This window comes from Lipotes vexillifer, unplaced genomic scaffold (genome assembly GCF_000442215.2).
Source record: "Lipotes vexillifer unplaced genomic scaffold, Lipotes_vexillifer_v1.1 scaffold23, whole genome shotgun sequence".
Taxonomy (NCBI): Eukaryota; Metazoa; Chordata; class Mammalia; order Artiodactyla; family Lipotidae; genus Lipotes; species Lipotes vexillifer.
The window spans coordinates 3486668-3500722 of NW_006796283.1; the positions used below are offsets into that span (position 1 = coordinate 3486668).

Genomic DNA, 14055 nt, shown 5'->3' on the forward strand with positions numbered 1-14055 from the left:
CCCCCCCCGCCACAGACACTGGTATCACTCCGGATTCGAGGGTTTAGGAGCCGAATGCAGGACCCTCTGCACTGCCTCAGCCCTCAAGATGGGCGGAGGGGAGGCCCAAAGGGCCGTGGTCTCCCCACAGCTCAGTGCAGCAGGCACCTGAACCCAGGTTTGTCTGCGTCCCCACTTTACCCCAACGCCTCACATGGACTAATTTCAGAACCTCCATTTCACTCCCCAAAAAGTGCCCCCCAAATACAGTCCCGCTTCCTTGGGAAGGAGCACAGGGACCAAGTCGCAAAGGAGGCACGAACAGCACGGCTCTGTGGGAAGGGTTGGCCTGCCGCTGTGGCCAGGGTGGCCTGGGGCTACACACACGCCCATCCGGGGACATTCCTCCGGTTCCCAGGGCAGGCCCGGCAGGCCAAAGGCAGGCAGCGGGGAAGGCGACTTCCAGGGAGGGCAGGCAGGCCGGGGTCTTAGCTCTGCACCGCTTCCCTGCCACCCACACCCCCAGCAGTGGGGGGCGGCAGGCGAGAGCAGGGATCCTGGGGAGGTGGTCCTCACGCGGCCAGCGTCGCAGCAGGCCTGAGGGGCAGCGGAAGGAGCGGGGGACGGAACAGGGAAGGAGGGTCTTCTCCTGTCCCGGCCTGGACACTACACCTCACTTCACCCTCACCCACGAGCCAGGCTGCGGCCTGCAGGGCTAGGCGCGACCCCCACACCGCCGGCCGCCCCCAACCCCGCCCGAGCGCACTCCTCCCGGGAGCCCGGCCCACACCCGCACTCACGTCGTCCATGAGCAGGAGCACGATGTTGGGGGGCTGCGGGGCGCCTGTGACCCCCAGCCCCGCGGCGCTCAGCACCAGAAGCAGCCGCCACCTCGTCGCCGCAGGAACCGCCGCCATGGCAACCACGGCGAGCGCCACCGAGCCCCGGAGCGGCGGGAACGGCCCGGCGGAGCGGCGGGAACGGCCCGGCGGAGCGGCGGGAACGGCCCGGCGAAGCGGGCGGTCCTTCCGGCTGGGCGATAGGGCGGGGCCATGCCGGCTGAGTGACGGGAGAAGCGGGGCCCTGACCAACAGAATGAGAGGTAGGGCGGGGTCAGACCGGCTGAGTGACAGGGATGCGACAGGCGGGTGGGGCGGGGCCTAGCCGGCCGCGTGACCGTCGTCGTCGTCACGTGATGCGGCCTGTCGGGCTCCCAGGATGGCGGTTTGCGTAGCGGTGATCGCCAAGGAGGTGCGTTCTCCCGCTCCAGCGTCAGCCTAGCTCTCCGGTTCCCCTCCTTCCCTGCCGCAAGGGCTCCGGAGTGGGGGCCCGGGGGCTTTGCCGAGCGTAGGTGGCGAGGGGCGGGCCCGGGGGAGGTGCCGCCCGGGCCTGCACCTGCCGCTGCCGAAGCGTCACGGGCCGGGTCTTCCTCTTCCGTGCGGGCCCCCGCTCCGCCCAGCCATCCGTCCGCGGGCTTTGTGGTTTCCTGCTCCCGAGTCTAGGCGTCCACTTCTGTCCATCCTGCTCGGCCGCGCGCTCCCAACGGCCAGGCCGTCGACCCCCGGACGAGTGACTGTTTCCTCTCCGCTCAGCAGCCACAAGTCAGACCGTGGCACACCTCTGCCTAGAAACCTCAACAGTGGCTTCTCATTGCCGTAGGATCATGTCTGAATAATCCCCTTGCCGTACCACAGACACCCTCCACTCCAGCTGACGGACTTACCTGCAGCTCCCCCGGCAGGCTCTGCTCCCTCACGTCTGGGCCTCTGCACCTGGAACCCCTTCCTCCTCCTCCCCCACTCCTGTCCCCTCCACTGGCCACCAAAGATTTCACTTTCTCTAGAAAGCTCTTTCTGAATCCTGAGATTGAGCTGCGTGGCCAACCACGCGCTCCTACTGCACAGAGCCGTGGTGTCCGCCCCGGCCTTTTGAAAGACTAGGCTTCTGAGGAGGCTTTCCCGTGAAGCTTTTGTTACGCTGGCTTCCGTCTTACCACTTGCTGCGTTATTTGTTGGTGGGTTTGTGGACTGTCTCCTTCATCTGTCATCTCCATCAGGGTAGGGACAGCGTTGTGTGCACTATATCTGTGCAGTGCCAGGCCTGTGGGAGCTGGGAAGACGCTATTAACTCCGGGGTTAGGTTGTTTGGAAATGGCTCTGCAGAGATGGAGGTCTGAGACAAGCCTTGACGGGTTTAGAGGGAGCCTGCCAGTCCCTCTGAGACTGCAGGAGCTGGAGTGTTGGGAAAAAGCCAGTATGATGGGGCCAGGAGGAGGGCACGTGCTAGGATGGGGCCCTGCTCAGAAGGTGAGTGACAGGCTGCGCTCAGACCCACTTCTCAGAGCCGTCTTCTCTTTTCTGCCCATCCTACCCATGCCCCTTTGCAGACAGTATGAAAACCTCCTCAGATTAGATTGGGCGCCCTGAAGGCAATGCCCACAGCAATTTGAAGGATTTTTTAAAGTTTATTTATTTATTTTTTTCGGCTGCTTTGGGTCTTCGTCCTTGGGTCTTTGTTGCTGCGCGCGGGCTTTCTCTAGTTGCAGCAAGCGGGTTGCTTCTCTTGTTGGGGAGCACGGGCCGTAGGCACGCGGGCTTCAGTAGTTGTGGTGCGCGGGCTCAGTAGTTGTGGCTCACGGGCTCTAGAGCGCAGGCTCAGTAGTTGTGGTGCACGGGCTTAGTTGCTCTGTGGCATGTGGGATCTTCCCAGACCAGGGCTCGAACCCGTGTCCCCTGCATTGGCAGGCGGATTCTTAAGTACTGCGCCACCAGGGAAGTCCCAGTTTGGAGGATTAAGCAGTGGGTTTTGGGGAATGAGAGCGTATTCCACGGCTAATTGGCACTTGGCCGATCTGCCCTCCTGAGTGCCCCGTGGCCTTGTTTTCCAGGCCAGCGCACATGGGGTGGATCCTTGTCACTTCAGCCGCCATCATCCTTTTCTTGCAGAATTACCCTCTTTACATCCGCAGCGTCCCTACGGAGAATGAGCTCAAGTTTCACTACATGGTGCACACATCCCTGGACGTGGTGGACGAGAAGATCTCAGCAATGGGGAAGGCCCTGGTGGACCAGAGGGAGCTCTACCTGGGCCTGCTGTACCCCACAGAAGACTACAAGGTGTATCCTCGCACCTGGCAGTGGCTTCAAGTCTGGGGATTCCCTGCAGTCACAGGGTGCAATGTAGTGTTAGGTCCCCTTGAAAAGCATCTCGTAACATCACTTGAAGAGGAGAAAAAGATGCGGGCTTTTGGCCAGTGGGGAATTAGAGCAGCTTGAGGACACTTAGGACCTCACACCCTTTTTTCTTAGGAGGATAATGTGGGAACAGCCAGGCTTGAATTGCCTTGTGACGGTCCCCACCTGTCCCTTGGGTTTGTGGAGGAACTGGGGTCTTTCTGGCTTCATGCCGTCTCAGCGGGGCCACCACCTCCTGAGCAAGGGGTCATTGTTCACGCATCCTTTTTTTTTTTTAGTATTTATTCATTTAGGCTGCAGGGGGTCTTACTTGCGGCATGTGGGATATTCCTTGTAGCGTGCAGGGTCTTTAGTTGCGGCATATGGACTATTAGTTGCAGTATGTGGGATCTAGTTCCCCGAGCAGGGATCAAACCCGGGTCCCCTGCATTGGGAGCGTGGAGCCTTAGCCACTGGACCGCCAGAGAAGTCCCCGCTCATCTCTTTGCCAGGCCCAGCCCCACCAGTCACTGTAAGGTCTTGACCAGTCCTTGGGACAAATGGCTCGAAACCCATGGAGTTCAAAGACATTCCCACAAGCAGTAACGAGCTCGCCCAGTGTCACTGCCCGGAGCCACTGTTCCGCAAGATGGAGTGGCCTTTAGAGGTATAGGTACCTTAGGCAGGATTCACCTCATTTGTGCAACCTCTGGTCTTGCAGTTAACCCTTCCCAGCTGGGAACTGATGCAGAGAGAAGGCGAGGTGCCCCAGGGTTTGGGCAGGTTGCCCCGGGGCTTGAATCATGATAAGGCTTAGCTTCCTGCCCTTTGCTTCTCCAGTAAACACCAGAAGCTGTCTGAGGAAGTGTCCAGTCACACCTGGTGCAGTCCTGTGTCCTCCTGGCACTGTGGGAGTGGCCCAGCCTGGGGCACTTGTTGTGGTGCAGGTTGTCATGCTTCTCCAGAGCAGCTTAGCAGCCGGAGGACATGCACAGATGGCCTTCCTCTCGCAGGCTCTGCACGGTGATGCCGTGCTTGGGGCTGGTCACAGAGTCCCGTGTTAAGAGCGTGTTCCCTAACCGGCTGTGCAGATACGGCTACGTGACCAACTCCAAGGTAAAGTTTGTCATGGTGGTGGATGCCTCCAACACGGCGCTCAGAGACAACGAGATTCGCAGTGTGAGTGTGGGGGCCGGTGGGCGCGTCTGGCCACTTGGTTTTCCGTCTTTGTTCAGAAATGCTGAGAAGCCCGAGCATGGCAGCAGCCGTGTGTACTTGCACATGTGAATTAAACACATTGTTGGTTCTTGTTTCAGATGTTCAGGAAGCTGCACAACTCCTACACAGACGTGATGTGCAACCCCTTCTATGACCCGGGGGACCGCATTCAATCCAGGTGGGCGTGGCGCCTTCTTGGGTAGCCCCCGCCTTGCTGAGAGGCAGCGATTCTGAGAGGCAGGGAGGGAAGGTCTTTTTAAGCGACGGGCACTGTCCCTCTAAGGCAGCCATTCTGAAGAGGCAGAAGCCTGTTTTTCCAAACAAACTCTTCCTTGGATCTCCAGATCAGCAGAAGGGGAGTTGGGGAGCGGGAGGTGCAGAGCTTGCCCATCTGGTCGCTCAGGTCAGCCCAGCAGGTCCTGGGGCGCCTCCCCAGATCCCAGTGAGGGCCCAGGCATATGGACAGGAGCCTCTGGGAGAAAACGTCCTCCTGTCGCTGCCCGATTTTGTCTTTGACGTTGAACTTAAACAATTAAGAAATTAGGTTGCAGGTGTCTTCCAAATAGCCTTCAGGTAAACACAGACCTAACACCTGGATGTCACAATGATGCTTCCCAAAGAAGCATTCACGAGCACGTGCTCCAAACCTGCTCTGGGAATTCCCTGCATCCCAGACACAGTTCCCAAGGGGTTCCTTGTAGCCGGCAGGTGACCCCAGCCAGGGAAGATGACCCCTTCCTATGGCGCCTTCCCTCAGTGGTGACAATGTGTCTTGGGTCATCCTGGGTGTCCCCCCACCCCCACCCCGGCCTGGAGACCCAGCAAGGACAGCACCGTGGGAAACCGCACAGGAATGAGGTGGGAGACTCAGATTCTCACCGCCTGATGTGGCGGCATGCATGTCCTGGCCTCAGCCAATTTTACTCACCTGGACCTCAGAGACTGACATCTCTGCCAGCCAGGGATGGAGGGCCTGGGTCTGCTTCTCTGATTGTCTGTTTCTCTTTGCAGGGCCTTTGATGGCATGGTGACCTCCATGATGATACAGGTCTGTTGAGGAGAGCTTTGCAGCCCGTGGCTGGAAGGAATCATTCTGTGCATAACTGTGTTGTTCAGATGTATCTTTATTTCCACTCGTCTCCTCTTGGGTGTCAATGGACGCGCCGCTGGGGGCAGGGCCTCACACACGGCGCCTGTTGACTAAAGGTCTCGTGAGATCAGCTTTGGCTTTTTCCTTCTGCGTCAGCAGAAGTTTTAACTAAGGACAGTTTAGGGACTTACCTGGCGGTCCAGTGGTTAGGACTCTGCGTTTCCACTGTAGGGGCTGCAGGTTCAAACCCCGGTCAGGGAACTAAGATCCCGCATGCTGCACGGCACGGCCAAAAAACAAAAGGAAGGAGTTTACGTGGACTTTTCAGGGACAGAGCAGATCAGGTATCAGACAGAGCAGGAGCTATTGTCCCCACTAGGCACGAAGGGGCAGGGGGAGCCGGGTGGCAGGAGCTCTCAGAGCTTAGAGCCCAGAAGAGACTGCGAAGGGAGGGGCAGAGGACCCGTGGGCCGGCCGCCCCCTCCAGTGGCTCAGCAGGTGGGCTAATCTGGAGGGGTCGGCCTTCTGTGCCCACAGCCGGATTAGAGGGGCACACGGGACGGCCTGCACACCTTCCCCTCGGCGGGAGGACCCTTCCTCCTGGTCTGGCCCGGCCCTGGAAGGCCACCCTCCCGAGACCATGTAACTACAGCGTCTTCATCAGCTGCTGCTGGGCATCGATTGAGCAAACTCCAAGAGTCCCCTCCTGCCTGTTAGTGCCCTGAGGCTCCTGAGGGCCAGGTGGGTGTTGGGAGACGAGCCCCCTTCCCTGCTGACCCCCAGGCCCCTGGGCAGGCTGTGGAAGGGGCGCTTTCACTTGAGGAGGGGCTGATGTCATCAGATTTCCGCCTTCTGCTGCCCCAGAAGCCTGCTCAGTCAAGGTTGATCACAGTTCTAACTAACTGACCATGATTGAGGCCACGGCCCCTTCTGGGATCAGGTGACCCAGGTTCTAGTGCACTTTGTCATTTGGTGACGGCGTCTCTGAAGTGGACGAGGCCCTCCTGGGCCTGAGCCACCTACACAGTCTGCTTTGTGTGGTCTCAGCGTGGCTGGCTTCCTTGATCAGGCACCCTAAGACACAGTGAGCCCCTCCCGCCCCCTCAGTCACTCTGGAGAGGGTCTCTGACCAGGAGGAAGCTAGGAGGGTGGCTCAGACCCACTAGGAACGGGGAGGCTGTGAGCTGTGAGCGTCGTCGGCCCAGGGCTGGAATTGGGATGCGCTCTGCTCTGCTTGTCTTTGGGTTTCCTTCCCGTCCTACAAGCACAGGATTACAGAAGTAAACAAACAAACAAAAAACAGCTCAGAGTGTGTGTTAAAGACACAGGCTCCCCCCGACCCTGCCTCGCCTGCCACAGGTGGAATTGCAAGACCTGGAAGAGGGCTGAGAAGTGCGACCAGCAGGTCTTGGTCTGATGCAGGCCACCCTCACACGGGCTTTCTCCCCACAGTCCATCCTCAACTTTCTGGTTGAGCTTTTACTTAGTAATCTCTCCTGCCTGAGTAATGGCTGAGGCAGGGACTACAGGTTGCCAAGGCAACATCCCTTCTCCCTTGCTTGCTTACTAACAGAACTCTAGTGTCGTTGGGGACAATTGGCTAGACAAAATATACTTCCTGCCCTCACAAGGGTAGGTAGTTATGGCATTTAAGTGGATGGCATTGGGAGGCACTTGCAGGAAGGATACTTAAAAGGGGGATTCAGCTGGCAGTACCTTCATCTTTACCCTTCCTCCTTCCTGGAACTTAGATGTGATGGCTGGAGCCCAGGCAGCTATCTTGAGAGCCTGCAGGCAACATTCATCCCCTAAGGATGGAGAGCAGAAAGCTAGGAGGAGGCTGGGTCTTTGCTGACATACCAGCCCTGAACTACTTATGTTCAGCATTTTTTTAAAATGAGAAAATGAAACCCCTATCTTGAAGCTACTGCTGTTTGGGTTTTTCTGTAGATGGAGCCAGAGCAACCCATAATGGTTTTACATTTGAGGTTTTTCACATGAATTGTTAGGTAGCATTCCCATTTTAGGTCTGAGAAAATCAAGGGTTAGATGTAATCTGCTAGCCTTTGCTTTGCCAACAGAACTGTCAGATGGCAGTTTCATCTTAACTTTTTGCATCTCTGTACTGTGAGGCTCGCCTCATTGAGGGCCACCTGCCTGCCCATCCCCCGCCACCCCACGCGCATCCTCCCCACAGGGCTGAGCCCCGTCAGATGCAGCCCCTGCTCAGCCCTTGGCTGCTGCTCCAGGTGCTTCTGCTGAAGTTCTGTCCTCCCTCCCCATCAGCATTCTTTCTCCCTTCTTCCCCGGGCCAGACAGCCAAGAGGATCCTGCGTGTCTTGGCTTTCTCTGGGCATAGCTGAGAAAGTGTGGGTCGGAGCCCTGGCCGCCCACATGGGCTGCTTGGGCCTGAAATCCACAGGAAAGGAGGGACTCAAGGGCCCACTCTCCTCACAGTGGCCACACAGAAGGGATTAAGAAGATATATCTGAAAAGGGACCAGTTCCTTTGGATAGAAGCCTGTCTGCAGGTCCTTCCACAAAAGCAAAATGCACAATGAATGCATCAAGACCAATGCACATCCTCCCCAAGGAGGAGACTGGCACAAGGTACAGCGCGGCAGGAGCTGGTGCCTCATAAAGTTCAGCTCCAGGAACTACGTCTGGGAGGCCTCCCTCTCCTGCAGCCCCAACTGCCCGTGATCCAGGCCTGGCTCAGCCCTGAGCCACCCAGCAGCCTTGGCAAGGTCCCTGCCACTCAGCTTCTCCTACCCACATTCTCCAGGGGCCGGTGGGGGTGCATGTGTGTGCGCACGCGTGTGTGTGCGCACATGAAAACAGAAATCTATTCTTTCACGTTTCTGGAGGCCAGAGTCAGAAATCAAGGTGATGGCAGGGCTGGTTCCTTCTGCAGGCTCTGAGGGTCTTTTCAGCCTCTCCAGCTTCTGATGGCTGCCAGCTACTGTTGGGGTTCCTTGGCTTATGGACGCATCACTGCAACCTCTGCCTCTGTCTCCACGTCACGTTCTCCGTGTGTCGGTGTGTCTCGTACCCAGTGTGTGTCACTGGGTTTAGGGCCACCCAGGTGATCCAGGGAGATCTGATCTCCAGATCGTTAGCTTAATCACATGTGCAAAAACCCCTTTTCCAAATAAGATCACATTCACAGGTACTGGAGATTAGGATGTGGACATATTTTGGGGGGATTGTTCACCCCACCACGAGGGCCAGTGCTGACCCCAGATCACAAGTGGAGTGTGAGCCTGGCCAGATGGACACGCAGATGGAGAGCACAGGCGCGCCCTCCCAAGAAAACACTTCACTGGTGCTGGAGAGGGGACACTGGGGACCGGGGACCGTCCACCTGTGGATAGCTTAAGGACCAGATAATCAAAAAAGTACAAGGTGGCGCTGTGGTTGAGAGTCCGCCTGCCGATGCAGGGGACACGGGTTCGTGCCTCGGTCCGGGAGGATCCCACATGCGGCGGAGCGGCTGGGCCCGTGAGCCATGGCCGCTGAGCCTGCGCGTCCGGAGCCCGTGCTCCGCAGCGGGAGAGGCCACAACAGAGTGAGGCCCGCGTACCGCAAAAATAAATAAATTAATTAATTAATTAAAAGTACAAGGCAAAGAGGGTTGCTTTAGAAAAGCCCAGACTGAGATTTGTTAGTGGTTATTTAAGGCCAGGACCGCGTGTGTCTGCAGCTGGGCCCCAGAGCTTCCTTTCCCCGCTCCGAATGCAGTCAGAGGGCAGAAAGCACGCTGCACCATCAGGGAGGGAGAGAGCGGGGCGCCCGTCATGGAAGCCCCTCTGCGACCCTGTGCGAAGAGGCCCAGGCTTGCGCCAGGTGCCCCGGCCGCACCCTCCTGCGGGGCCTCACAGATGAGGCCCCACAAGGCGACGTCTGTGTCACTCGTCACGGGGTAGTGTGTGCCCCGGAGGCCACCAGGCCCGGGTGAGGCGTGGGGGCTGGCGGTGACGCTGTAAACCGCGAAGCTAGAGCTGGGTCTGGGATCCACAGCCGCAGCCCATCCCCCGCCTTCTCTGCACAGTGTGCACCGAGGAAACAGCGTCCAGGTGAGGCGAACAAAGTGGGGCGGTCTGTTGCCATGTGCTTTTAAAAAATATTCAAGTTTAATAATTTATGCTTTCCTATCAGTAAGACACACATTTCTACTTTTCCGTAAAAGGCGTTAGAACAGTCCTGAGTATGCCGCCCCGAAGCTGACCCAACGCTGCCTGGGCCTCACCTGCCCGCAGCTTTGCCCGGTGCCCTCCAAAGCCCCGACTAGCCCGCGTGCCAGGTCCACCCCGTGCCCTGCTTCGTGACCGGTGGCTTCGGCCGTGGGGTCTGGGCCGTCCTCCCGCCGAGGGAAGGGGGACGGATAGTTATTCTGCGCGGAGTAAATGGTCGCACGAGGAGCACGGCTGTCTACTCCTGACCCAGCCGCAGCCCCTCTCTCAAAATCGGGCCCTCCCTTCAATACGGTGAATACCACGGCGAGAATCTCCCGCGCCCCCTGCCCGGAGAGAGGCCGGGGGGCGAGCGGTCTCCAGGGCTCCGCCCACCGGACCCAGCCAGGCCCAACAGAGCCCCGCCCACCGGGCCCCGCTCCAGTAGGATCCCGCCCTCCCAGGGCCCGGCCCACCGGTTCCGCCCCCGTGGTCTGAAACGGGCTCCGCCCTGGAAATTGCTGTGGGGGAAGGGTCCCCCCCTGGCGCCTGGGTGTCCCCGAAGGCCCCCGCGGTCCGTGGAGCTGATCCCTGGTAAATTGGTTCTTTTGGGCAGCACCTGGAACCAAAGGCCGAGTCCGCCTGAGACCTCCGTTCTCACACACTCCTCCCCAGCCCAGGGCCAAGACCAGGGCTAAAGCTGCCTCCAGGAAGCCTTCCTGGGTTTCCCTGCTGAAGGCTCACAGACAGGTGAACACAGGCCCCAGCACCCACCAGGCCCTGCCTGGCGGCCCCAGGGCATGGGGCTGCCTGAGGCATCAGATCTTAACCTGTTCCCAGCCCCTGTCAAGCCAACATCTCCCCCTGCAGGGGGGGTCAGGAAGGAAGCCTCCCCAGGGCTTACACCCAGGCCAAACCCACTGGGGTCTGAGGTGCCCTGACACTAGCCGGCGGATGTACCCAAACACCGGACACTGGAGAAGGGTCAGGCTGGGGCAGCTGCCTGCTTTTCCTGTCCCCTCGGGGATTAATGGGTTAACGTAGAGAAGCTCAGAGCAGAGCCCTCCCCCGAGGGATTAATGGGTTAACGTAGAGAAGCTCAGAGCAGAGCCCCCCCCCGCCCCCCCCCCCCCGACCCCGCAGTGACTGGTGGGGGACACACACCTTGATGACCCGGCCTCGGAAGATGCTCTTGTCCAGCTCCACAGCGGCCTGGGCCGAGCTCTCGGTGGCAAACTCTATGTATGCATAGCTGGGGCAGGGCAGGGGCAGGTGAGGGCCACACTCACCCACACAGAGGGGTCCCCGCCCCCCGGGCACCCGGCCCCTCCCCGAAGCCCCAACTGACCCCTTGGGGTGTCCGGAGAACTTGTCGCACAGGATGGTGACCCGCTGGATCTCTCCGCAGTGGTTGAAATAGGCCTCCAGCTCCTGGGCTGTGCCCCCGTAGTCCACCTGACAGGCATGGACCCTGGTGGGGGGCTTTCTGCAGGGGCCCCCGCCTCCCAGGGTCTCCTGCAGCATGTTTTCTTGGTAGAGAGGGGTTGACTGGGCCCCAGGGTGAGGGTGGTAGCCTAGACCTCTACGCGCCCCCCTGCCGGGGGAGTGGACTGGATACCCAGATGAATGCTCCCCAAGTTTACTGGCCTGTGCAAAGGGCACATGGCTTTTTCAAGTGGACCTCGTTGCCAATAATCTGCCCACTGGGAGATTTCGCGTGGAAATCCCGAATCCCAGCCCACAGTGGGAAATCAGGCCTGACCACAGAGGGTCCACACTCCCTCATGGGGACAGCCCCCTCATCAGAGCCTCCCCTCCTGCTTCTCCCTTCCAGGCCTACGTGGCTTCTGAGTTTGCTACCCGTACTGTCCCTTCCTTTAATCCTCACAGCCAGGAGGCGGCTGCACACCCAGTGCTGCTGCGCCGACCCCACCTCGCCCCCTCCCCCCACTCACATTGCCCACGTAGACGGATCTGTGATCGGCCTCCACCGCCTCCGTGGGGCTGTCTGTGGAGAGAGGGGCTTCAGGACCAGGGGGCTTGGCCTGGGCAGGGGCCTCCCGGCAGCTGCTAAGGGCAGGCGCCTCACGTTGGTGGCTCAGTCCTCACTCCTCGGGGAAGAGGGGCACCTGGGTTCTTGGGGAAGAGCACCCCTTGGGGCCTATCTAGAAGGACCCACTGCCAGGCCGGACCTCATGGAAACCCTGGCCTTTCCCCGGGAGCCCACACTTTTCCTGTAGCAGCTCGCAGCTCATCCCCATTTACCCTCGCGCCCGAGGACTCGCGGGCCACAGCCCAGGGAAGGGGTCGGCCTGGCCCACTGGTTCCTACCTGTCTCGGGGCTCAGCAGCTGCCCGGCCCACAGGGCCCTGGCGTCTTCCTCTTCCCGCTCTGGGCCCTGCTCCCCAGGCGGCTTCGGTCGCTGGGCCTGCTCCATGGCCCACAGCTTCAGTCTGATGGCTTCCAGCTCCTGCCAGCACACGGCCCAGGCTGAGCCCAGAGGCGGGACAGCCCCCAGGCTCCGCTGGAGGGAGGGCAGAGGGGAAGGGGGCCTGACCCTGCCTGTTCTCAGGGTCATGCTGGGGGCTCCCGGGGTGTGGGGGGAAAGGGAGGGCCACACGGACTCGGGCCTGGAGAGAAGCCCCTGTAACCCACCCCCAACACACAAAGTCCCGTTCAGGCCGGAGAGGCCACCCTGCCCCTTCCAGCCCGTGCACAGGTGGGCGTCCCTACACCCTCTTCCAGGCATGGGGACAGTGGCCCCCTTGGCCCTCTCACCCCTGGGGTCAGAGCTGCAGCCGTCCGTCCCCCTGCCCCCATGCACGGGGTTCCCCAGGTTCCCGAGATCCCGGCCGGCCTCCACCAGGCGCTCCGCGCCGCCGTTACCTGGTCAGCTAACGGGCACTCGGCCAGGTCCCCCCTCTCCAGGACAGACAGCAGGAAGCCTGCGTCTTCCTCGCGCTCTTCCGCTTCCCCCGTCTCCTCCTCCTCCGTGTCTCCAGCCCCCGGGCCCAGAGGGCTCTTCTCGGTCCGGCTCCAGGCCCCCCAGCCCTGGGCCTCGGGGTCTGAGGAAGCCCTCCTCAGCCAGGCCTCAGTGGGGGGCGGAAAGAGAGCTCGGCTGAGGAAGGGCCACATGGCGCATGGGGCAGGAGGGGCCGGCAGAGCCTCCGCGCTCGCCTTCACGCTGCCTGCCGGCACCTGCCTGCACCCTCCCGGGCTTTAAGCCCGCCCCCAGGCCAGGTGTTCCCACTAGAGGCTTCAGAGGCCTCCCGGCTGGGGCTGAGCCTCCGCCCCGGCTCCTGGGCCCTGAAGGATCAGAGGCTGGACCCCCGCCCCGGTTCCCTTCTTCCTCACTGGCCGGCCCCTCTGGGACACGCCAGGTGGAGAGAGTGCAGCTGCGGCACAGCCGGGAGGGCCTCCTGGCGACAGCTCGGCCTCACCCGCCGCGATGCAGGAGCCAGGAAGCTAAGGGGTCGCAGGTCCCCTCACCTCGCTGTGTCACGCCTCCAGTGGCCGGCCTCAGTTAGGGTGAGGCGGGCGAGAGCAAGTTGCCCGAGTGTGCAGAGCAGGGAGGGGGCGCAGGGGGTCAGAGCAGGCTTCCTGGAGGTGGTGGCATTTGAGCCGGCCTTCAAGGATTGGGTCAGGCAGAGCCGAGGCGAGGGTGGCCTGGGCGGAGGGAACAGCTTGAACAAAGGTCTGGGGGTGGGGGTAGGGGTGTGCCACGAGGTCAGCGGCTTCTCGGGCCAGGCCAGGGTCCTGGGCCAGAAGGAGAGACATCCCTCCTCCTGACCCCTCCTGGATTCCCTGCGGTCCCTCCCCTCCCCACCCCAATTCTGGGCCAGCTCTTAGGTGGGAACCACGTAATGAAGCCGGGTCCCTGCCCGGGCCGCAGGGCACGATGATGAATTCTGTGCAGGTCAGGCCTGGATACTGGGGGCCTCAAGGCAGTTTGTCAAGTCCCGCCCCATTCCTCTCTCTCCCCCAGGGCAGCTGCAGGCCTGTGTCCCTGGGTGCCCTGGTATCCTCCGTCTGTCCTCCCTAGCAGCTGCTCTGGCCTCTTCTCACCTTGGCGTCGTCTCGGGGGAGCTCCTGCCATGCCTTTTCCATCCTGCTGCTGTGTTTATGGGGGGCCCCTCTGGGCGCGTGTGCCCACCCAGCCCACATCCCACCCTCCAGACCATTGCTGGTAGGGTCTCTTCCCTGGGAATGTGGAGCTGGGGGAGGGGAGAGTTGCAGCCTGTGAACGAACCCTGGGGGCCGTGGATGGGGGGATGAGGCATGCGCCCTGGAAGGAAGTGGGGGACACCGTGGCTGCCTTTCTCCTCCTGGCTCTGTCCTCACCTCTGCGGAAGCTGAACCCCCCGGGGCCCTGCAGGGAAAGGAGCCGGCCTGAGTTGGCTGTGAGCCTGCAGGCCTGGCCTCCC

General features: G+C 60.9%; 3 protein-coding genes across 3 annotated transcripts in view; 1 reads left to right on the forward strand and 2 right to left on the reverse strand.

Annotated features, from left to right (window-relative positions):
• The window catches only part of GALNS (galactosamine (N-acetyl)-6-sulfatase), a 22328-nt gene extending 21356 nt beyond the window's left edge, over positions 1 to 972 (reverse strand). Inside the window, exon 1 of the mRNA XM_007468440.1 lies at positions 780 to 972. Coding sequence (XP_007468502.1) covers positions 780 to 896 — 117 coding nt within the window. The 5' untranslated portion in view covers positions 897 to 972. The remainder of the gene's footprint in view (positions 1 to 779) is intronic.
• A 183-nt stretch (positions 973 to 1155) lies between these two features.
• Positions 1156 to 5427, forward strand: TRAPPC2L (trafficking protein particle complex subunit 2L). Its single transcript, XM_007468441.1, has 6 exons — positions 1156 to 1230; positions 2925 to 3097; positions 4244 to 4331; positions 4469 to 4548; positions 4784 to 4786; positions 5382 to 5427. The coding sequence occupies exons 1-6, from the start codon at positions 1198 to 1200 to the stop codon at positions 5425 to 5427; spliced, it is 423 nt and encodes a 140-aa protein (XP_007468503.1). The 5' UTR covers positions 1156 to 1197.
• Positions 5428 to 9938: 4511 nt separating this feature from the next.
• On the reverse strand, positions 9939 to 12766 carry PABPN1L (PABPN1 like, cytoplasmic). Its single transcript, XM_007468442.1, has 7 exons — positions 12518 to 12766; positions 11963 to 12101; positions 11587 to 11654; positions 10980 to 11086; positions 10796 to 10883; positions 10108 to 10250; positions 9939 to 9978 (listed from the first exon to the last, which is right to left on the reverse strand). Exons 1-7 carry the CDS (start codon positions 12764 to 12766, stop codon positions 9939 to 9941), a joined length of 834 nt encoding a protein of 277 aa, XP_007468504.1.
• Positions 12767 to 14055: the final 1289 nt, after the last annotated feature.